This window comes from Fulmarus glacialis, unplaced genomic scaffold, assembly GCF_000690835.1.
Source record: "Fulmarus glacialis isolate BGI_N327 unplaced genomic scaffold, ASM69083v1 scaffold36587, whole genome shotgun sequence".
Lineage (NCBI taxonomy): Eukaryota > Metazoa > Chordata > Aves > Procellariiformes > Procellariidae > Fulmarus > Fulmarus glacialis.
The window spans coordinates 42,213-65,715 of NW_009224487.1; the positions used below are offsets into that span (position 1 = coordinate 42,213).

Consider the following 23,503-nt stretch of genomic DNA (forward strand, 5'->3'; position numbering starts at 1 on the left):
CTTGTTTAAATTGAGGATAAAAGCCTATTACTCTTTGTCAGCTGATAAGAGTTAATTCCTTAGTTGTTTAGGCAGACTTTGCTTTGGTACTTGATCTTTATGTCGGGTGGTATTATTCAGGCACTTCTGACAAGTACTGCCTTGTAGTTCTTGCATTTGAAAATTAAAACATGAAAAATAATTGATTTATGAGGTTAAGGACTTAAATATGCTTATATGCCAAAAGCATGTGACTCATACTATGAAATAATAAGTTGCAAGATGTCATTGTTAAAGACAGTCTATTTAAGAAAGAAAATAACTTCTTGGGAAGGCATTTGAAGCTGAGCAATAGATATATTTCAGTGCATGTGATACTCAAGCATTTCACTAGAAATATTAATCTCTTTGTCTCTCAATTCCTATCCTACTCTCTTCTATTTCTTTTTCTAAACTTTCCATATACCAGGGACAGAGTTCCGGCTGCCACTTTTCTTTGTTTCACTCCAGGCTATCCTAAAAACTAGAATATTAAACTGCAAAAAGGAAGAGGAAATCAAAAAGGCATGGGGAAAAGGCATGAGGCTAAAATGTGTAAAGTTAGCTTCTTAAAATTGTGTTTTGCTATTTTAAGTAGGTATTCTAATTTTCAGGAAGAAAACTGAACCCCATGAAGTTTGTAAAGTAATCTTATGGAAGATGTGTTAATGACAAAATCTGTTTTTAAAGCAATCATGAGAGTAAATGAATGTTGTCTATATTTCATTTTGTCTTTTAGGCAGATACACAGATTGACAGAGAACATCAAAACTTTTATGAAGCATCATTAGAATATGTTTTTAAAATTCAAGAAGTACAAGAGAAAAAGAAATTTGAATTTGTTGAACCTGTAAGTTTTATGTTTTATTTTCTTTAGAATGCATGCTGAAAATTGAATTCAAAACATCTATTTTTTGCTCCCTTTTTAAAATTGTGATCACAGGTTGTTTGTATATAGATGGACATTAAGATCTTGGCTTGGGCACTTTCCATATTTATTAAAGGTTTATGTAAGAGTATCATATCTACTGTGAAGTGAAATGTCCGATGGCTTGGAGTGTGCGTAACATTTTAATGGGACAACATGTAACGTTGTGTCTCTGCAACACATAATGTTTCCTAATACCATGGTTTCATGGCTGAAATTTTGAGCCAGTTTTTTGGGTTTAAATATTCCAGGTAGGCAGTGTACACATATGTTTTTCCAAGTTATACATGACGTAAAGTGAAAAATCAGTTTTTCTGTAGGATAGGTAAGTTTATGTTTTTGTTGGTGGAGTCATTTGTCTTTAGTTTACTTTGCACATAAAAGAAAGCATATGTTGACACACCATAAAAGAGGAAGATAAAGTTGTGTTTCAAAGTCCATATTTAGATCTGGGGTTTTCCCCTGGATGGTGTTTCGGCCTCCCACCTCTAACTATCTTCTGGGTCAGTCAGTACCAAAAGCTGCTTCAGTACGATATGCTACCATATTTCTGTGGTATATTAGTAGTATTACTACTGTTCATGTCATACAGGACTAGCTTGCCAATTGCCTTCTTTAGTTAGTGCCTGTAGCCCTTGACAGAGAACTTCCAATGTCATCTGTCCCTTCCCATTAAGCATACTGAGGATAGCAGAGCATCAGTTGTGAAAGAGTAACATGACAAGTATAACTTTTTCTCTCTCCACACCATCTTCCAGCTTCCTTGTAACTAACCAAAGCAGCACTCTTGACTGTGAAACAGGTTGAATTACATCTCTAACACCCAATGTCACCAAGAGCCTCCTTTCCATGAGATGAGAATGTATTGTATAGTGAATGTTTGACAATTGATGCAAACTAATGAACCTGGATTCAGCAAGCAGTACTTACAGAAATCCTATCTTTATGGCATACAGCTGCCAAATCTTAGAGACTAAAACTTTGCTCAGATTCCTAAATAAGAACATTTTTCTACCTGTCACAGACTAATCCAGAGTGTCTCTCTCTGTCTACTTCTGCAAAACTCTCACATCCTGGAAAAATCTAGCAATCTTGACCTAGCTCTGACCTTGGTATAGGAGACTTTATGCTCCTTTAAAGTAATAGAAACTTTCTGCGTTGAGAAGACTTTGTACATCAGGAAATATTATTGTGCAATTGCATATAGTTAAAATAGGGCATCGTTCATCCTATGTGCTAGACAGAGAGCAAAAATAAATTTCATTTTATATATTTTAGCTGGAGATACTAAGCTTTATCCTTTTGACCAGGAGCTGTCCCCACACTATGTCAACCATCACAGCAGCAGCTATGAATTACCAAAATGAAAGAGCAATTTATCAATTCATCTGTGCTGATACTGAGCAAGCAAGCAGGGAAGGTTACTGGTAAACTCAGTCTTGTGGACCTGGGTTTTTTTGTCACCAGGTGTACACATACAGTAGGTAAAATTTACTTTTGAATGGATCAGTTGCCATCCTGTGTCAGATCAGTAGGCATTTTAGCCCGGTACGCTGTTTGTTGCACACAGATACGGGAAATACTCTGGTGACTGGATAAACATAGCCCTTGCAGGCACTGTCTTCTGGCTCCAGGTGTGAATTTTGTATAATCAATCTGAATATAAATGGAGCTTGAATTATAACATCAGTTATAAAATCTTGAACCTTCAAAATTCTTAATTTTTTGTTTCTGGTCTGTTGCATACAACATGCTGGAATAAAAGCATTTACTAAAACCCATAAGGCAAAGTATGCCACAAGGATTATAATACACATCAGCAATACCATGAGACAAAGAAAAAAAAAAAAGTCTTCAAAATAGGCTTTCTAAAAATGCATCGTTTATGTAAGTGATGTTGGAAATATGATCATATGCTCCTAGATGCAAGTAGATAAGGACAAAGCCTAACACTTTAAAATCACATATCAAAAGAATTGCCATAGTATTCATTTTCCTCTGTGTGCTCAACGGATATTCAGATGCTAGAAGATGCCTGGTGGTGTGTCTATATAGACATTCCTCCTCAGGAGCTCTGCTAGTTGTGAGGCCTTCTAGCGCATGTGCTGCTTGTGTCTCTGATTTATCAACTCAGTGTCACGTCTCCATATAGTTCTCAGTTTGACATGTTACTAATAGGCCCTTTGAGGGAGAGTTTAACAAAATAAAAACAAGGCTGTCAGTGCAGTGAAGGAGGAAATTGTGATGCCCATGTGGAAGAGGGTAAGTTCATGACATGCGAATAGAACTTGAAAAGTAAATGATCTGCTGGAGCTCCTTCTGAGATCTTCAGTTTGTCTATACCAAAAGATAAGGGTGGTCTGGAAACCAGAGTGGGAGAAGTAGCCTAGCAAAAATTGCCAGGTGGGTTACACCTGGGACAGTAGGACAGAAGAAGTTGGTAAGAGTGGAGAATGTTCCTTCCTGGAGGAGAGTGGGGAGAGGTTTTAAGGTACAAAATGTTAATGACTCCTACTCTGAATAGAGGATTATAATATTTAGAGTAGACTTTTGCAGCTGCTCCTCCGGCCCTGGATTTCTCTGCTGTTCTCTGCATCTTGTCTCAAGGAGTTGCTAATGTGTACTAGAGTGTGAGTGACTGACAGCTGCCTATTTGTGATCCTCCCAGGTCTTGATTTTTTTCCAAGGGAAAAAAAAAAAACCCTAAAGCTTTTCATACTGAAAAGCTTAAACTTAAAGCTTTAACTTAAACTTTTTCTCAAGGACAAATTAATGTTAAAATTTACTTTACAGCAAGTTAACAAAACAAAGTAAGTGACAATAATCTCTACTACTAGCTTTGCCTTTGTGGGCCCAGAGAAGGTAGTCCAAACCAACGCAACTTTCTGAGGATGTTACAGTTGTTAGGAGAAATAACAAACTCCTTCCTAGAGCTCCACCTTGTCCCTCAGCAGCACCAGGACTTCCTTGGCCTGTAGGAATCAGGGCACAGAGCTCATAAGCAGTAAACTATCTGAAATGTGAGGGTGGTCCGTTAAATGTCATGAAAGCCCAGAAGTGTTTATTTAGAGAAAAAAAAACCAAAAACAAACCACAGCCAACAAACCATGCCTGTAATTGCATGCAGTTCCATGAGACTTCACTCAATTTCCTCTTCCTTGGATTTTCTACACTGTTAACTACATTCACTTTAATCTGATGGGTAAGTACCTTCTGGTGCTATCTACTTATAAATAAAATGAAACCAGGGAGACAGGGACTTCTGGCTGATGTGCTGCAGGCCAAAGGTTAAATTCCTCCCCTATCTGAAACCTAAGTACAGTCTTCTTCCTGTGAGAATGAAATGACCAGGCAGTCTTGAGGTCACCAGCTCTACATAAAAATAAATAAAGTCTCAAGAAGTAGTTGGATTTTGTTTCAGGTTCTGTGTTGAAATCTTTGTGGCGCTAGGGTAGTGAGTAGCATTGTATTACGGAGTTCAGACCTCGCTTTTCATTGATGTGACTGATTAGATACTCAGATTGAGGTAACTGTAAGGCACTTGTTGAAATGAAAAATCATTGATATGAACACATCAGGCATTGTATGTGATGTTTGGTGAAACAAATTACCTCTTTAGATGTGAAGACCACCTCAAAATATATACTGAAAATCTTTTTTGAAAGAAAAAAGGGCTGTTTTTCTTTTCTTTATTGTTTAATATAAATCTCTAAAAGTATAAGCCTGCCTTTAGCAGCAGTGCCACTTGTAAGACCAGCAACAAGAAAACCCCACTGTAAGCATAAGCGTAGGGCAAAAGTCCTTGGCTTTTAGATCTTCTCCATGCAATGCTATGGCTGTACCTGTCCTGATGGAAGTGGTTATGAAGATGCCTTAACAGCACAGACCCGTTGGGTACAGGGCGTTTTCTGATCCCTGTTCTTCCACCACTAGTGACATGTACATAGAAGCAAATACCATTCTCAGTGTCAGTTGTTTCAACACAGAACTTGAATAAGCTGGTCTAGGACTTGCATGAAATAAGCATATTTTTACTTTTCTTTTATTCCTGTTTTTCTAAGTGCTCAGAGAGTATTTGACCAAGAGAACCTCAAGGCCAGATCCTCTACAATGCACAATTACCAGAATACCTAAGCAGTACTTTAACTAAAGTGCATTCAGATTTTTCTCAGGGTTTTTTTGCTGCTCTTTTTTTGCTTTCTGATAAATTCAGCTTTGGTGCCATCTTGTGTTAAATATTTCCCTCCTCAGTATTTCTCCATGTACTCTGTAAAAGTGTTTTGTGTGGTGGAAAATGGTTTTCTTTAAGTATTGAAGCTGAAATTTAAACGGTTTATAGTAAATTCTCCAGAAATGCCCTTTAAACTGATCTTTAAAATTCAGGCATAAGCTGACATACTGAAACTTTCTCCCACTAGTTCCTTTACTGTAATTTTGATGTGCTCTAACATTCTGCTCTGGCTGCAGTTTTGCTGAGCGCTCATATTGCTCCTGCAGTGCTTCTTTAGCTGTAAGGGGTGGGTTTAACAGCAGGCTCCTACTTACAGGTTAAGTTAATCCACGTCCCTTTGACTGAAACAGGTCAGAGTAAGCACAGGAGTAGTTATGTTGCTATATCTGAAGGAGCTGTAGTTGGGAATGGATGAGTAACTGGATCTAGACTGTGGGCAGGGGCTTTGCACAGCTGGAGCCAGAGCAGAGCCTTGGTTATAATTTACATACTTATTTTATACTTTATTCATAAAAAAGGAGATTAGGTTTTTTTCTTTTCTTTTATGTAATTCTTTCTAGAATTACATTATAAACCTTAAAATTGTAGAACTCTTTCTATCCGTTTACATAATTGGAGATTTTAAGATAAATTGTTGTATTTGGACCTTCTTCAGAACCACTTGAATAACGAGTAAGAGACTTGCAAGGCCAGGTCCTTAGCTGAGATAATGATTTCAGCTGGGCAGATGATCATACAAAGCTGAGACAATGTACACAAGCTGTGGAGACCTTCACTTGACTGTGTTGCCTTCATTGTTTGTTTGGTGGTGATACGCGTGGTTCAGGAATTCACACCCATTGTAGAGGCCCCACAAAAAGTGGCTTTTATGCCCATGGACCTTATCAGTTCTTCAGGCTCCATGACCGATTTACTGGGCAGGCATGGGCTTTCATCACTTCTGCCTGAGGCCAGGGTTTCATCTGATCCTGCAATACCAGTAAAAACCAAGGGGGAAGTCCTTCTCCCAGCCATGCCTTTACACTTCTATTTGTGCCAGACTGATGGTCTATTAGCCTCAAACTGCTTTAACTTACTAATGCAGCAAAACAGCAGGCTTCCCAAGGCAGAGATGCTCAACTGAAGGGCTCAGTGATGCCAGAGCATCCTTGATCTCTCATCTGTCAAGGTGTGGAAGTTTGCATGTTAAAGGGTGTGGAATGTCTTGCGATGCTGGAATGGATGCGACTCTAAAATTGCAAAATATTATTTTAGCTATTCCCCTGAAATGTATGTGTTACCTTAGTACAGCAGTCTCTTAGTGAGCAACAGGAAAGAGGGACGCAGAACAATTTAACTGTATTTCTTCAAGTAGGGCTGAGTGTAAATTTAAAGAAAATACAAACACAGTAAAAGCTACATTTTTAAGCTGTTTCACTTAAAATAATCTATGGTACTGGTAACACACAGAAAAGTGCATTAAAGATGAATGATGGCATTTTTGTTGCTTGAGTCTAGGCTACTTCAGTAGTCGATGGAGAGAGATTAATGTTTCCATTGGATCATTCAACCCATCCTGAAAGAGAAGTCTGAAAAAGGGAAAAGAATTATGCTCTTGAATACCTGTGTTTTTTTACTGAGTTAGGAGGCAGCCTGGACAGCCAATTACTTAGCCTAGATGATTAGCTTTTCAATGGCTGTAATATACTGAGATAAATCTGTCCTGTTGTTATAGCTTTTGTTACTGTACATCGAAATTAATCTCTCTTTTTTTGTTGTTTTCTTTACTTGGTTGTCTGTAAGCTAAATTATATATACAAAGAAAACAGTCCATAATAAAAAATTAAATGTTTGTTATTTAATAGCAGGTAAGAAGACTTACGGCAATTTTTAAAATTTAGAACAGAATAAGTTAGAAGGCTTTTAAAACTAATAGGTGGTAGGAATGCATTAATTCAACAACTAGAATTTCAGAAAATCTAGTTGCGCTTTTTACTACTTAAACATTATTTTAAAGCAAATTTTAAAAATAATTTTCAACTGGATGCATACAGACTTAACTGTTCTGTTGGAGTCAGTCACAGACATACCAGATAGAGTTTGCATTTTGTTCAGAGCAGGAAGAAATAGTCTGGATTTCTTGTGTTGTATTAAGCTGTCCAAAACATACTTTCAAGAGTCTCATTTGTGGAAAATAGGTCATAGCCTAACCAATTACTATGAAGAAAGTGAAAAAAAAATTTGAAGGAAAAAACCTTGAACTCTGAAAGTATGAACTTGGAAAATGCACACCATCAAAGACTCCAGCTGAAATACTGGATAAAATGACTAGGACAGTGGATTAAATTATTATGGAAATGACAACTTCGTGACGCAAAAGCATGTTTAATGCCTCTCTTTCTTAAGGTCTGACCATGGATTCCTTGCTTAGCAAAGCTTTGCTATTGTGAGTAATGAAAGCTTAGAGTGTTCCAGGAGCTAAGACACAGAATGTTTTTTACTGGTGGTTTGCCATATTTTGCTGATGAAAACTAATAGAAAATCAACCCTCCTTAGTTTTTGCTTTGCAATATTCACCTGAATAGAAGAAGTGTGTAGCAGTTGCTAAGAACTATTTTTCACTATTGCAGGCAATATCTATTCCTTGTAAGTTAGTGTATGTTCTGTTATATTTGTGTTATATAGCATTAAAAGCGCATGTTAAAAATATATAATGCTTCTCAATTTTACCTTTTCAGCTCTTGGCCTTTCTTCAAGGATTATTTACATTTTACCATGAAGGATATGAACTGGCTCAGGAGTTTGCACCATACAAGCAGCAGCTGCAGTTCAATTTGCAGAATGTAAGGGTGATTTGTATTTACACCGTTTTGTTTGCTAATTTAATTTCAGGATATTAAAGTAGACTCGTAGCACTTTATTGGAACTCTAAATCTTGCAGTGTTTTAGTAAGCTGAAATCAAATTAATATATGAATATGCAAAAGTTATTTTTGGTAAGGTTAATGTAATGAAGATTCCCATCAACAAGTAACTTCGGAAAAATTTATCTTCAGATAGTTAATTTATGATTTCCAAGTCAAAATTTTGGGAGCGAGAACCAGAAAAGCAGGACACCAGCCAAGTTTTGATTAGAAAACACAGTAGTCCAGATAGGTTTAAACATGTGTAAATGCTTTTTTGAGAGTGGAGCCTGTTTTCTGGAGTAAGTGGATGTCCCAAAAATGCTTCAACTGGTATAGAATGATGCAGTTTGTTTCTTTAAGATCACAGATTGCCACAAAAAGCTTGTCCTGCTGTCCACTAGCTTCCCACTGTATATAAAGCATACTTGGGAAGCCATTCTCTGGCTGTACTCTGGATTTACTTTGTCGGCACCGAAGAACTGGTGGGGTCTTCCTTCACGGTGAGCGGTTCTCACGAGCGTTAAGTTCCACCAGAAGAAAGGATCTGTTATTTGTGTAGAGAGTTACTCTCAACTGAGCAGATGGATCTTTTGCTGTAGGTTAGTCTGAATTTGGTAGTAAGAGCCATACAAGATTAACTGTGCCCCAAAATTCCATAGCTTTCAGGAATAACAAAATTGCATTTAATCAATGTACTTTTCCACTCATCGTAACTGCTGTATACAGGTGTATATTTATTTCACTGTGTAACTCAGATGTTACAGTTCCAAGATCATGCAATTAAGTAGACACAAAACATCTTTACACCCAATTTGCATTAGAACCACTATCATTTGCTTTTAAGGCAAAAAGTGAAGTTCAACCTATTAATATTGGGCCAGCCCTACATTTTTCATTATAAGTAACTTCAAAGTACAGAACAAATTACAAAAGAGTGAAGGAATTCTTTCATTCTCTCATTTACTTCAAATGCTGTATTTTTGGGGTGATTCCATTTCTTTTCCATTTCATTTTTTCAACAAAAGATATTTACCCAACAGAAATTTTTGTAGCTCCACTAGAGTCAAAGAAGCTATGACAATTTAGAAGATCTGACATCAGCTTTTGTGGATAGTGCCTTGGCCCTGAACTTGGGGAATATGAAATGGATCTGGGAGTACAAGAGCACCTTACTGTGCTCAACTGCTATTTCCTGTGGGTTATTGGAAAATAAACCACTAACATTTTCTCTGTAGCGTCTTGCTATTAGAGGGGCATGTGTTGGCTCAAAGTTGGAAAATGGTATTGCCTTAGCACTGTTAAATGTAGATCTGTATTGGGTTTGCATGGCAAGGTTTTGGTAGTGGGGGAGCTACAGGGGGTGGCTTCTGTGAGAAGCTGCTAGAAGCTTCCCCTATGTCCAATAGAGTCCAAGATGGACCCACCCCTGGCCAAGGCCAAGCCCATCAGTGACGGTGGTAGCACCTCTGTGATAACACATTTAAGAAGGGGAAAAAGTTACTGTGCAACAGCAGTTGCAGCCGGAGAGAGGAGTGAGAATATGTGAGAGAAACAACTCCGCAGACACCAAGGTCAGCGAAGAACAAGGGGGAGGAGGTGCTTCAGGCACTGGAGCAAAGATTCCCCTGCAGCCCCTGGTGAAGACCATGGTGAGGCAGGCTGTCCCCCTGCAGCCCGTGGAGGTTAACGGTGGAGCAGATATCCACCTGCAGCCCATGGAGGACCCCACTGGACCCCGTGCTGGAGCAGGCTCCTGGCAGGACCTGTGGCCCCATGGGGAGAGGAGCCCACGCTGGAGCAGGTTTGCTGGCAAGACCTGTGACCCCATGGGGGACCCATACTGGAGCAGTCTGTTCCTGAAGCACTGCATCCCATGGAAAGGACGCACACTGGAGTAGTTTGTGAAGAACTGCAGCCTGTGGGAAGGACTCACGTTGGAGAAGTTCATGGAGGACTGTCTCCTGTGGGAGGGACCCCACGCTGGGGCACGGGAAGAGTGTGAGGAGTCCTGCCCCTGAGGAGGAAGGAGCAGCAGAGACAACGTGTGATGAACTGACCGCAACCCCCATTCCTGTCCCCCTGTGCCGCTGGGGGTGGGGAGGTAGAGAAAACAGGAGTGAAGTTGAGCCCGGGAAGAAGGGAGGGATGAGGGGAAGGTATTTTAAGATTTGGTTGTATTTATCATTATCCCACTCTGATTTGATTGGTAATAAATTAAACTAATTTCCCCAAGTCAAGTCTGGTTTGCCTGTGATGGTAATTGGTGAGTGATCTCTCCCTGTCCTTATTCGACCCACGAGCCTTTCGTTATATTTTCTCTCCCTTGTCCAGCTGAGGAGGGGAGTGATAGAGTGGCTTTGGTGGGCACCTGGCCTCCATCCAGGGTCAACCCACCATACAGGCGTACTGCACTCTTCCAGGTTTTGCTGCAATTAAACGTGCAGCACACTTCCATAGCCCCTTCCCGTTTTATGTCTGTTATTCATATGTAGGTATAGATCCCATTTAAAATGCTGCTTGCGGAAATAAGGCAAAACCTCCTAGATTGTTAACATTTTCCTTTTGAATCAAAATGCAAATGTTCTCTGTCTGTAGAGCATCTCAGGCCCTTGTCCTTTGAAGTTATGTATTTGCTACTTTCAGTTTGCTGCTAAGACTCTTTCAGATAAAGGCACAAGGGGTCAGTGTTGTTGCACAGCACAGATTCAGTGAAAGGGTGAAAAATGTGCTTCAATCCAGGGATTTATTTACTTTAATATGGCAAGTTCTGAGAGGAGCATAAGCCTGCAGCACAGATCAAAATAGTATCTTCTATGCACATATCTATAGAAATAGAATTATTAAAGAATTTTCTCAGTTTCAATGATAATTAAGAAATAGTTAAACTTAATCTCTTCTTAAGCAATATATAATTGCAACTTGAAGTTGTAAATAGGCTACAGAGGTAAAGGGAGGTGTAAAGTTAGGGAGAAGGAACAATGTGTTATGGTATTATTTTTTATTATATTTATACATCGGAGAAACGTATACATGAAGATATAAAGGGATACAGAACATCATTCACTGCTGTTACACAGAAGTTTGAATTCTGGCTCCAGATCTAGATCCACAGCTTCCTTTTGCCAGCTGGGCTGTCTACTGTCTGTCGCTCAGAGCATCACCCAACCTCAGATTGAAGTGAAATAATTTACGCAGGGAAAAAAAGAAGAATTGTGTTCAGCCTGTCTGTTGTAGCTGTCAAATGTACTCCTTTCCATTGCATTGTATGTTAAGGTCTTGGAGAATAGTTGACCTGAACTGCTGTTTCTGTTCTTAAAATTGTCCTATAGGTAGAGCAGGAGCAGTAACAACCATAGGAGTCGCAGAGCAGTGGCAGACTGACAGCTCTTAACAGATCACCATGTCCTAACATGACCTGTTGTCACTTTCACTGTTTCACCTGGCCAGTGGCTTACTTTGTATGTCCATTTGGCTTTGTTTTCTGTAATTTGATACAAAGTCCTGGCTGCTTAAAAGTAGTAATTAAAAACTTAATAGACAAACAGAGATAAGCTCTCAAAATGGGGACATTCCTCTTTTCAATGGCATGTCCCTCTGTTAAGTTTGGTCTGAACTGATACTTCACCCTAAGGATATCATCTGAAAAGTTCAGAGAAGAATTTTACCTCCCCCTCTAATAATCAATTGAATAATGTATGTCTTCAAGAAGAAGATTTAACATGTGTATTATTATACTACTCATGTGCAACTCCATGAATGGCCCACAAAAAGGGGAAAGTATTTACCAGTGTATAAAGTCCTGAGAGTATCTTTCTGACTAGTCAGGATTAGAGTCCATAAGACGACTTTGCAGAAACATTACAAAAATCTTTATTCTTTTTTATTACCTGTAGGAACAAAGTGTTCAACGTCTGGTATATTAGTAGCAACCTATCAAACCTCTGGCACCTCATAATAATTCTCCTCTACTAGACCGTGCTCAGTGTGTAGAGGGAAACCCTGGCCCCACTGAATGCAATTAGAAAAAATACCCATTTACATAATTTACAGATATCAGCAAATATGAATTACCCACCTTTGTATCTAATTGTTTGCTTGGTCAGATGCCTTGGTTACACATGATATTTAGGACAGACACAGCCTTCCATGCTTTTGGCACAGTTCTGCCACTTGTGACCTGTTTCTTACTTACCATATTTATGTTATACTTAACTATGGTTAGTTAAGTATAGCCCTATAAAAAAATGTTCGTGATAGTGCCGGTAACCTGACTATTCTGAGTATCAGCAGCTGTGGTATTACTGCAGATACGGATACACAGTACATTTGTCTCTTCCACGTGTGGAGAGACCGCAGCTGTCTAGAAACATTAGCCTGGCATTAACCTAAACCAGTGTTCTCTGCACTGTACTTCAAGTGGTTCAGTAGGACTTATTACTTCAGGTTTGGGGCTATGCTATCAGCAGCTTCTAGTTTAGCCTGGCTTCTGTCTGTGTATCCTAGAGTACACAGAGAGAAAACCTGCATCTGTCTGCAAAATACTGTGTAAGTATACCTAAAGATAGGAAATGACCTCTTTTCTGAGGTTAGTGACCTGCAGAAAGAGGAATGTTACTATTCTCAACTATGTTTCCTTTACGCCTGCGTGGTTAAGTTGAATTCTTCATTACTATGTTATTTCTAGGCTTCTAGAGCAATGAAGAGTATTATTCTTTATTGCTTTTTTTTTCCTTTTATGTCTCTGGCAAATGCTTCTGTTGGTCTCCGATACAGTCTCCTTGGCATTATTAGTAATTAGTTCTTCATTGTTGTTTTGGTATTTGCATGAGATAATGTGGTTTTTTGTTTGTTTCTCTTTCCGGGTATTAGACCAGGAATAACTTTGAAAGCACTAGGCAGGAAGTGGAGAGACTCATGCAGAGAATGAAATCGGCCAACCAGGATTACAGACCACCGAGTCAATGGACAATGGAAGGCTATCTCTATGTGCAGGAGAAACGTGAGTGAAACACATCTAACTTTTAATTTTATTTGAAAGGCACAGCAACAAATGCAAGGACGAGAAAATGGTTTGGTTAGCAGGACAACACAACAACTCTGTGTTCGAATGTCTACAGACTTCTGCTATGGTTGCTTTCCAAATGATTGAGAGGTTCAAAAGAAAAATAAATGTTTGACTTTTCAAAAAGCACTGAGAGTAGCTAAGGTCAGATGGAATGGTGATCAAAGCACTTGTAAGCAACTCAACTCCTGCCCCCTGGGTCCTTGTGGGTAGGTCCCTGCTATTGGCCACTCCAGTAGCTGACTGGTAGCAAGTTCTGCTCTGGCTAGCTGCCCTACTCCTTGCTGCAGAAGCTGCAAGCTCCCAGCACTCTGCTTTGGCTCTGCCTGCCAAACCCTGCTGTCTCTTGTACTTCTCTGCCTGAACAGGGGGCCCATAGTTCACCCAGCAGGAGCAACTTCCACTTTATACCAGGGATCTCCACTGACCCAGACACCTCAAGAGTAAATGAACGTGTACATAATGGAAAACAAAGGTGTCAGAAGAGTGTCATCTAAATACAGTCTGTCAGCTTCAAAATAGCTGCAAATCTATACCTATGTTTTATTCACTTCATGTGACATGAGAATGAAGTGATGAACTAAATGAAGGAATAGAACTAAAGTTGTCATAAGTGTCTGAAACTACTTAGAAGAGTCTAGCAATACATCATGTTATGAATGAAAACAGAACCAGGAAATATGTGAAAAGTCAAATGAGAGAATTCAAAACTATACGTCACTTGAAGTATCAGCTGCCACTGTTTTACACTCTAACCAGTATAGAAAACAAAGCCAAACTAGCTGCAGTATCATGCAAAACCCTCAGTAAAATAGTTTTCATTGCATGGGGTACCCAGATTTATATATTTATTTATTCATTTTTCTATTTGCTGTGGAATCAGCCTGATACTAGCAAAGTGTTTTGAGATAGTGTGTACATGCTTGTGCAAGTTTGACATTCATGCAAAAACTGTTAAATACAACTTTGCACCTGATTTCTCAATCTAAAAATAAATAGAAGGCATCTAGATATAGAGTTCCCATGTCAAACTTGACCCCATTCGACCTCAGTTTTGAGGATATCTTCTTCACTGCTCCCCTTTTAGATGATAACTCAAGAGACTACATGGAGCTATAGATAATTGATTTTCCAAATAACATCACAAAATTAATCTTTATTCCATATGTGAGCTAAAAGAAACAAACCTCAATCCTTATCATACTTAACCTCAGCCACTTTTACCCTCAGTAGCACTGAAAGTTTTAAGAAGACCCTCTATGTTTTAATTGAGTAATAATGATAAAAGAAACCTGTGTTAAGTGGAAATTACACTGAGCCCTGCTAATGAGGGAGGGAGAAAAGGAGTGAAGCATTGGGCACATGCTGTGCTTCATTAAATAGTGAGAGGCCAACTTGACATCCTCTTACTGAAAAGAAATTTGTTCATTAGTTTATTCTGGAGTAAGAGTAACAGGGTCTGTAATCTCTGTGTCAGTGGGGAAGGTTCTGGTTTTATATTTCCTTGTCATGCAGGTTTACTTTCCTACAACCATCATCCCATAGGCTCTTGTCAAATTATGGGCAACTGGGTTAAATGTTTGCTGTTCTTAAGAGTAAATTCTGTATATATTTATTACTCATATGCATGGTGGTAAATATAATTTCTTGAAAAAAAATGGCAGTAGGCCATAAATCATTTTCATTCAGCTGGACAGTTGTGAGTAACAGACTTAAAGTTGCAATGTAGGTGTCTGGCTACAATTTTTTAATAAAAACAGGTGACTTCTAAACTCATCTAAAACTGCTTTGAGAGTGCTTATCCTTCTTATATATGCTAAAAGAGTTAATGAAATGCTATCAGAGGAAAAATTGATTTAGAATGATAATAGATTTTGTTTTGCTAAGTGAAAATAAGTTAAAATATAGGGACAGAACAACTAACTTCTGAGGCTGGGTAGCCACTTGCCTTTTCAATTCGTGACATTATTTTCCTGCAAAACGCAGTTAATGGGAAAACTTTCTCTGAGTCGGAGTAACAGACTGTGTAACTTTCCACATCTATGTTTCTGTATTGCCAGACATCCAACTTACATGACTGATGCAATCTCTTGTATATCCACCATTTGTGTGGAAGGCTACATTTAGAAGGCAAAAGCATTGTATCTATAGCAAAACTACTAGGTTTGTTTTTAACACCTTCCATTTTTATTTAACTGTTTACATTTTTTTTTAAAAAACAAACACAAAACCCTTAAAATACTTTTTTTTTTTTTTAATAACTCAGAGCTTTTTCATTGTAAAAAGAATTAAAAGGTTCAGATATACAGTACTTTGGAAAAATCAATATCATATTTTTCCCATGAGTAATTCCCATTGAAATGAATTGGAAAATCACATGTGGGTTGAAAGTATCATCTGGTCCTTTCCTATTCTGAATTTACACAGTAGTTACAATACTGCATTATATATAAATACGTATTTTGCTTTGGCACCTACATTTGTGATGACTCTGCAGAGAGAGGGGCCATGTTTGAATGCCAGGTTCTGAAGCATAATGCTGTCCAAGAGGAAAGAAATGCTTTTCCTTCTTGGTACCTCTTCACACATAGCCATTGTGTTTGGTCTCTGCAGCTGAGAGAAGCTGCAGAAGCTGTGTCAATGCTAGTAAAATAAACGGGGCTGTACTCTGCCGCTGAGACCAGCTTGCACAGAATATCCCACCCTCTATGCTAAATTTCCTGTCCTCAAAAATCAAGATGTTTTTTCCAAGTTACCCATTGACTGTGTGTTACCTGGTCACTGTGAATGCTGCCAGCACTCTTTCTTAACCAGTGCGGTTATAGCCATTATGTATTATAGTGGGTTCTGGCCCAAGGGGGAGCAGTCACACTGCAAAAACCTGAATTATCCTGTCCTCTGCAGTGCACCACCCTTCCAGATGTATCTGTAGGAATCTGGGAGCTTGTCTTGTTCTTTGTGCTACAGTAAACATTTTTTTTCCAGAAACTGGGGGAGATCCTAGCTGTACTTCTAGGATGTGGAAAGAATTATGGAAATGGTGGGAGGATTTACTCCATGTCCTCACAGCAAATAACATATTATAAATACCTGTATCTAAGCTAGGAAGTTTAAAATACCATTGGGCTTAAGCTCAAGAGGGTTTTGTGTTTAGATTCACTAAAGGTTCACAGCAATGCCTGAGCAAAGCTCTGGGTAATCCAGGAGTGAAAACATCTTCTGCATCAGAGATCCTATACTTTGCAGTAGGATTAAGAAGTAGTGTGATGTGACCTCTCCAGGATAAGTCATACATCCACTTGCTTCGTGATTGCTGTATATTTCATGTATGGCTATATAAATTGAAGACTAGAGAATCCCTAAGTACATTATACTTGGGTATTGTGAGTGTGTGCAATTGTCAGTTTGTCACGGTCAGTTGTCCGCCACTGCTAGACCCACCTCTTCCCCAGGAGGACCCCTTCCAAGGCATAAAAGGCTGATGTTTCTTGCTGAAGGCACCACCTCTGCCACACAGCATTTTATCCCTCATCTCTAAACCACTATTGTTTTAGAGTGCACTGTTTCTTTCTTTTCTTTGCTTTCCTGTAATGAAATCACCCGTCAGTGTTCAACTATGTAGGATTAAATCTATCTCTGAGCCAATGCCATTTTACCAACTCCCTTAAGGTAACAGGTAGAAGAATAGAGTTCCTATGATACTACCAAAAGCATTTGTTACCTTTGACAAGAACTCTGAAGGTAAAGGGAAATACATTCTGACTTCATGACTTTGTCCAATTTTCTGGATCTAATACCAGACTTCAAGGTTTCCCTCAGAGAAAGTATGTAATACTGAATCCTAGTGTTTCACTTGGGTTGTTAAAAGCTTCGACTATATTTCTTAGGCAGAAAAATCCTCAGGATCTTGCCTGTCTCCTGCCTATCTACCCTAGTAAAATGCTGTTAACCCATCCAGTTGCCAAAGAAAATCAGTGTGCTGGAACTTTGTTGGGCAACCTCATCAAGCTGCAATATTTGAAAATTATACCTGAACAACATGTTCAAATTAAAAAATTATGGGAGTTTTTGATTTTGTAGGCTACATGTGGATGCTGTTATGTTTCATTTCTCTATCTAACTCCAACTAAAATAGTGATAAAATGCCAAAATAATTATTTTTAATACTATCTCTCTTTAATCTAGGACCTCTTGGATTTACATGGGTAAAACATTACTGCACTTACGATAAAGGAACAAAAACATTTACAATGAGTATAGCTGAAACAAAATCTGGTGGCAAAGTGGTGAGTTGCACATACATGAACGCATACATGAACTGTATATTCCATCTTTTATATTAAGGATTCAGGAACTGTTAAAAGAGAAAAATGTGGTGAGCAAAGCATAAGGCTGTTTTCATACGTGAAGCAGTGCATGCCTTATATAGCATAGATAAATTAAATATTTAAATAAAAATATTTCTTTTAAAACATATATAAACCACATATTAAATAACTTCTCTAATGTGGTGGTTCTAGATGCATAGGAAATCAACCACATTTGCACAGAATCATAGAATGGATGAGGCTTGGAAGGGATCTCTGGAGATCATCTAGTTTAATCTCAATGCAGGGTCGACCAGAGCAGGTTAGTGAGGCCTGTGTCCAGTCAGGTTTTAGATATCTCCAAGGATGGAGACCCCGCAACCTCTGTGGGCAACCGGTTTCAGTGTTTGACCACTATAAAAAAGCCTTTTCTTAAGTTCAAATGGAATTACCTGTATTTCAGTTTGCGCCCATTGCCTCTTGCCCTTTCACTGGGCACCACTGAGAAGAATCTGACTCAGTCTTCTTTATAGATAAATCGCTGATATGATCCCCCTTCTCCAGGCTGAACAGTCCCAGCAGCCTCTCCAGATGCTCCAAGCCCTTAATAGCTTTGGTGGCCCTTCGCTGGACTTGCTCCAGTACATCCCTGTCTCTCTTTTACTGAGGAGCCCAGCACTGGACCCGGCACTCCAAAAGTGTCTCACCAGTGCTGAGCAGAGGCTGAGGATCACCTCCCTTGACCTGCTGGCAGTGATCTGTCTGATGCAAGCCAGGAGGCTGTTGGCTGCCTTTGCTGCAAGGGCACATTGCTGGCTCATGGTCAACTTGTTGCCCACCAGGACCTGCAGGTCCTTTTCTGCCAAGCTGTTTTCCATCCTGTCAGCCCCAGCCTGTCCGGGTGCTTGAGATTATTCCTATTCATGCTAAACAGTGCTGGCCCTAGTATTGACCCTTGGGCATACCACTAGTGACTGGCTGCAGCTGGACTTCTGCTGTGAGCTCGGCAGTTCAGCCAGTTTTCAGTCCACCTCACTATCTCCTTATCTAGCCTGTACTTGACCAGTTTGTATATCAGGATATAGTAGGAAACATCCTACTGTATTAGGATGTAGTGTCGAAAGCCTGGCTAAAGTTGAGATAAACAATATTCTTTGTTATTCCATCATCCACTGAGCCATCCATCGCATTGTAGAGGGCTATCAGGTTCGTCCTGCGTGATTTTCCCTTCATTAAATCCATGCTGACTACTTCCAGTCACCTTTCTGTCCTTAATATGTTTGGAAGTGTTTTCCAGGATTATTCACTCCATCACCTTCCCAGGGATCAAGGTGATGCAGATTGGCGTGTAGTTCCCCATATCCTTCTCCTTGATCTTCTTGAAGACAGGAATGATATTTGCTTTCTCCCATTCCTCAGAAACTCCCCTGATTGCGTCAGCCTCTCCGACATTATAGAGAGTGGCCTCTCAATGATGGTAGCCAGAACTAGGAGTTAGTCAGCTTTATTCTTTAGAAATCTTTTTATCTGCATGTGAGAATTGACAGAATTATATAATATTCATTCTAGCATGTAACATATAATCATGTTATATATGCAGGTGTTTGTAAAGTTTTCAATTTAGGGAGTTTTCTGAAGTATAATAATTAAGTAACAAATACGTGACAGAAAGCTATTTAACTGTAGTCTTACTTTATATACAGAGACATTATTTTATATGTTCCTAAATAATCATCTTAAGGCATGTTCTTTGGACTGTTCATACAGTTAAATTTAAGATGTGAAGCCAAGGTATATCAGTATACTGCCTGTGCTAATTTTGTTTTGTTTTGTTTTATAGAATGGCCTTGTCACAAGCTCACCAGAAATATTCAAGCTAAAATCTTGCATCAGGAGAAAGACAGATTCAATTGACAAACGTTTCTGTTTTGATATTGAAGTATTTGAGAGGTTTGAATTTTTTTCATTGCGTTAACAAATTGAAAATAATTAAAAATAGAAGCACTTGCAACCAATATATAATAACTACTCCTGTAATAGGAACACATATTTCTGAATATGCTTGTATCTAGACAAACCAGGCTTTCAAGACTTAGTACTTATTTGTTCAAACCTGGTTTTCTAACAAAATTCACTACATTGCATATGTGTTGTCTTAACTACATTATGTTTGCATGCAGATACAAGATGGGTTCTTACAAAACCTATAGCACAACTGACTACCTCTTTTAGGAATAGATCATAAATATTTTTATAAATACTTATTAATAAGCATATTCTGTACCAATCTCTATTTCTTTGTGAAATGTATGATAGCACATAATTTTTCTTTTTTGAAAATTACTTCTACAATTTTTTTTTTTCACTTATTCCTGGGTCTTATAATTATATAAGATAGATGAAAACAGCTTTTCCGTATTTGAAATATACGTACACAGTTTTTTGTAAAGGTATTTTTTTCAAGCTTGGGAATAAAGAGAATATTGAATTAATTTTTCCCTTAAAATATTATAAATAGACTGGCTTTTGTAGTTGTTCTCTTAAGAAATAGTTTATGACTGTTACTGTAATTTTAAATTCCATTCAGAACTGCTGTTTTTACATGATAATTTTGAGGCTACTTTCAAATATAATACATTATTTTTCTAAAATAGACTTCTGAGTGAGTTCAGGTTTAAGAAATTTTATATAAACAAATGTTGAGACTAACTGGTCTCCTGGAAGCTCCTAAGCTTGAATTGTGTCATGGTTTAACCTGGCAGGCAGCCAAATACCACACAGCCACTCACTCACTCCCCCTGCCGGTCGGGCGGGGAGAGAATCGGAAGGGTGAGAGTGAGAAAAACTTGTGGGTTGAGATAAAGACAGTTTAATAGAACAGGAAAGGGGAGTGATGCACAATGCAATTGCTCACCACCCGCGCTGACTGATAACCAAGTAGCAATCGGTCCTTCCTGGATCACGCCTACCATTCATATACTGAGCATGATGTCACATGGTATGGAATACCCCATTAGCCAGCTGAGCTGGCTGTCCTGATTATGTTCCCTCCCATCTTGTGTACCTAGCTCAGTCAGTAGGCATGGGAGCTGTCCTTGGACTAGGAGGGTACTTAGCAACAACTGAAAACATCAGTGTGTTATCAACATTCTCCTCATACTAAATCCAAAACACAGCACTAGGAAGAAATTTAACCCTATTCCAGCCGAAACCAGGACAAATTGACAGGTTGAGTTTGAAATTGGTAGTTGTTTCTTTCTAAGTAGAATTGCATTTATTAGACGCATCTGTGGCAGTACCATTGTAATGTATTCACAAGTGAGTGTTGTCCTTTCTCTCTCCCTTACTCTACTAGAACGTCCACAGTGATATTTTATATTGTCCACTTGCTTTCTTGCATGCTTTGTAAACACAAGGTCTTTTGGAGGAGGTGGGAAAGGATGATGGTTTTTTGGTTATTTTTATGGTGGAAGATGAATACCTAGTGAAAACTATATTGTCCTTTATTTGTGAACCTACCATAGAAAAATCACAGTTTTGGACAGTCTGCTGAAAGTTTTGAGCAGAAATACACTACACTGGTGTGGGAGCAAGACTTTTTAAAATGGACTGTCTCTTGGGCATTCTATGTTGGCTAATCAGTGAATTAATTTCAAAGCATTTCTTAAAGAACTTGTTTGCCTATGATCACAAATAGAGACTAATTCTTTGTATTTACACATCTGTTCACGCCATTATTCCAGGAACAAAAATCAAAATATGTTCCCTCATCCCTTCACTGGTTCCCGTGAATCTTTTTCTATGCAATGTCAAAGCCTCATCAACAGAGGGGTTATGCCACTTTTTTAACTTCTGTCGTAGCGATTAGAGCACAGCCAGCAGAAAGAACTGGTTTTTTTAATCCTCTCAAATAAAAAATTCTGCATCATGACAGTACTCAGCTCAATTGGCTTTACGTCTCTATACTTGAGATACTATCTCAAAGCGCTCTTTTTAGGCCACTGTTTTAGGGCACATTTCTTTTGACTGACTTTGGATATCTATTTTGGGATATGATGACTTTTAGATTAAAAGTACCTAGTTCTCTTCATTTGCTATGAGAGGAATGTAGATAACCAGCTCAGGCATAGACATATTCAGTCAAATTGAGCTGATGTATCTTGCCCTTAAGTTTTCCACCCTAAGCACCTCCCCACTGAAAAATGTATGGGATCCCATTTGCAGGTGTATAACTCATCTTGCAATATGGAGGTGCATAATACCTATTAGAGGATTGTAGCACTTAGGACTAGGCATCTAAAATTATGTGTTGCAGTACCGAACTTCTAAAAAAACAGACCTGTATTTAAATCTAACTCAAAGTTACTGTTTTATGTCAGAAGCCATCAACTTTCTTTAACTTCTCTCTGCCTCATATGTATTCACTTCATATCAATATGCATTTGGATTGTGACTTTGGATACTGTTTGAGAAAAAGAGATCAGTAACTTCAGTATATGTGTATGTTTTTGACAGACCTGGAATCATAACACTGCAAGCTTTTTCAGAATCCAACCGAAAACTTTGGCTCGAAGCTATGGATGGAAAGGAACCAGTAAGGATTTTTTTTTTCCTTTTCTTTTTACAGTTTTGTGGCACACATATTAAAGAAAGAAGCTAGTATGCATTTCAGATTCGCTGTTACAGTACAGGCAAATACAGTTCTGTTCTTTGTGAGACACTATTGCAAGTACACGGTGAAGATAGGTACAAAGTAGAAAAGCAGAACTATCAGTGAATTTAAGCCTTTATTTATATATTATTATTTTATGTTAAGATATTTAATGTTTAAGTAATATGATAGCATATTGTCTAATAGGATTCATGGTTCAGATAACATTTGTGAAGTGGTAGTTTCTGCACTGGTAAAGTCAAACCATCTTTTGGGCAGCATCATAGAATAAACAATTAGCACCATCTTGAAAGGCACTACAGAGAGCATAAAAATGTGTTGAAAGCTACTAAGAGACAGGCTTGTCTGAGATCTCTTCCCACTACTAATCTGCTCTTAAAATAGTCACTGAATGAGGGTGATGCCAGACCTGTGTCCAAGGGGAAAAAAAATGGTTGATTGGTTTTATGAGATAGATGAGTGTTTTTACAAGCTTCTTGCTTGACTGAAACAGTACAGAAATTAGATCAATAGTTGTATTGAAATTTAACCCATTTGGAGTCTGCAAATCTGACTTCTAACACATTATAGGTGCCTATAAATTTAATGCTACTAAATCCCTAGTCAATCTAGAATCTCAAGGTCGGCCTGAATAGGTTTCTGGGACACATCCTGCTGGCACTCTTCCTCCTCCCCAGAGGTGAAGATGATCAGCTGTGTAAAACTGCAAACACAACCAAAATAGTGGATTGTTGCCCTCTCCACCTGCTCAGATCCTAGCACAGGGCTCTTAACCTGGGTTAACAGTGCTGTGGGGGTAAACTTCAAGAGAAGATGGAAGGCAAGGTTGGCTTTCCCCTAGGAGAAAGCTAATACACAGCATGTTGCAGCTAGCTTAAGAACTACCAACAAGCCTGGTAATAAAGAATTTAAAGCACAAACATTGACCTGTTGCCCTTTTTTTTACAGATCTACACCCTGCCAGCCATTATCAGCAAGAAGGAAGAAAGTAAGCTCTTTATTTATGTAGAGTTACCAAATATTGCTAGATTTCTGTAATGTCCTGGTTTCTAGATACGTGTGTGTGAGAGAGAGAGATTCATTATTTTACGTTTTCTTTCTGTTGCTATGAAATTAACTGTTGGATTACATGGTTGGGTTACATGAAAGCACATCCTAAGCTATGTAAACTGTGAGAAAGCCTTCAACTTTTGTATTACTATCAAATGTAGATTGGAAGAAAAATTGATTGGCTCCAAAGCTACAATATATTTAACAAATCTGTAAAAAGTTTCTATCTAAATGTAAACAAATACCAGTGTGTTGAAATAATATCCCTATATAGAATCATAGAATCATTGAGTCATTCAGGTTGGAAAAGAACTTTAGGATTATCAAGTCCAACTGTTAACCTAACGCTGC

General features: G+C 38.6%; 1 protein-coding gene across 1 annotated transcript in view; it reads left to right on the plus strand.

Annotated features, from left to right (window-relative positions):
* The window catches only part of LOC104079953 (rho GTPase-activating protein 42), a gene marked incomplete at both ends in the record, with an annotated part of 44,999 nt that extends 21,909 nt beyond the window's left edge, over nucleotides 1-23,090 (plus strand). The window contains 7 exons of the mRNA XM_009582163.1: nucleotides 758-868; nucleotides 7,895-7,999; nucleotides 12,931-13,060; nucleotides 17,309-17,410; nucleotides 19,287-19,380; nucleotides 21,946-22,024; nucleotides 23,051-23,090. Of these exons, the coding sequence (XP_009580458.1) occupies nucleotides 758-868; nucleotides 7,895-7,999; nucleotides 12,931-13,060; nucleotides 17,309-17,410; nucleotides 19,287-19,380; nucleotides 21,946-22,024; nucleotides 23,051-23,090 (661 nt within the window). The remainder of the gene's footprint in view (nucleotides 1-757; nucleotides 869-7,894; nucleotides 8,000-12,930; nucleotides 13,061-17,308; nucleotides 17,411-19,286; nucleotides 19,381-21,945; nucleotides 22,025-23,050) is intronic.
* Between the last annotated feature and the right edge of the window lie 413 nt (nucleotides 23,091-23,503).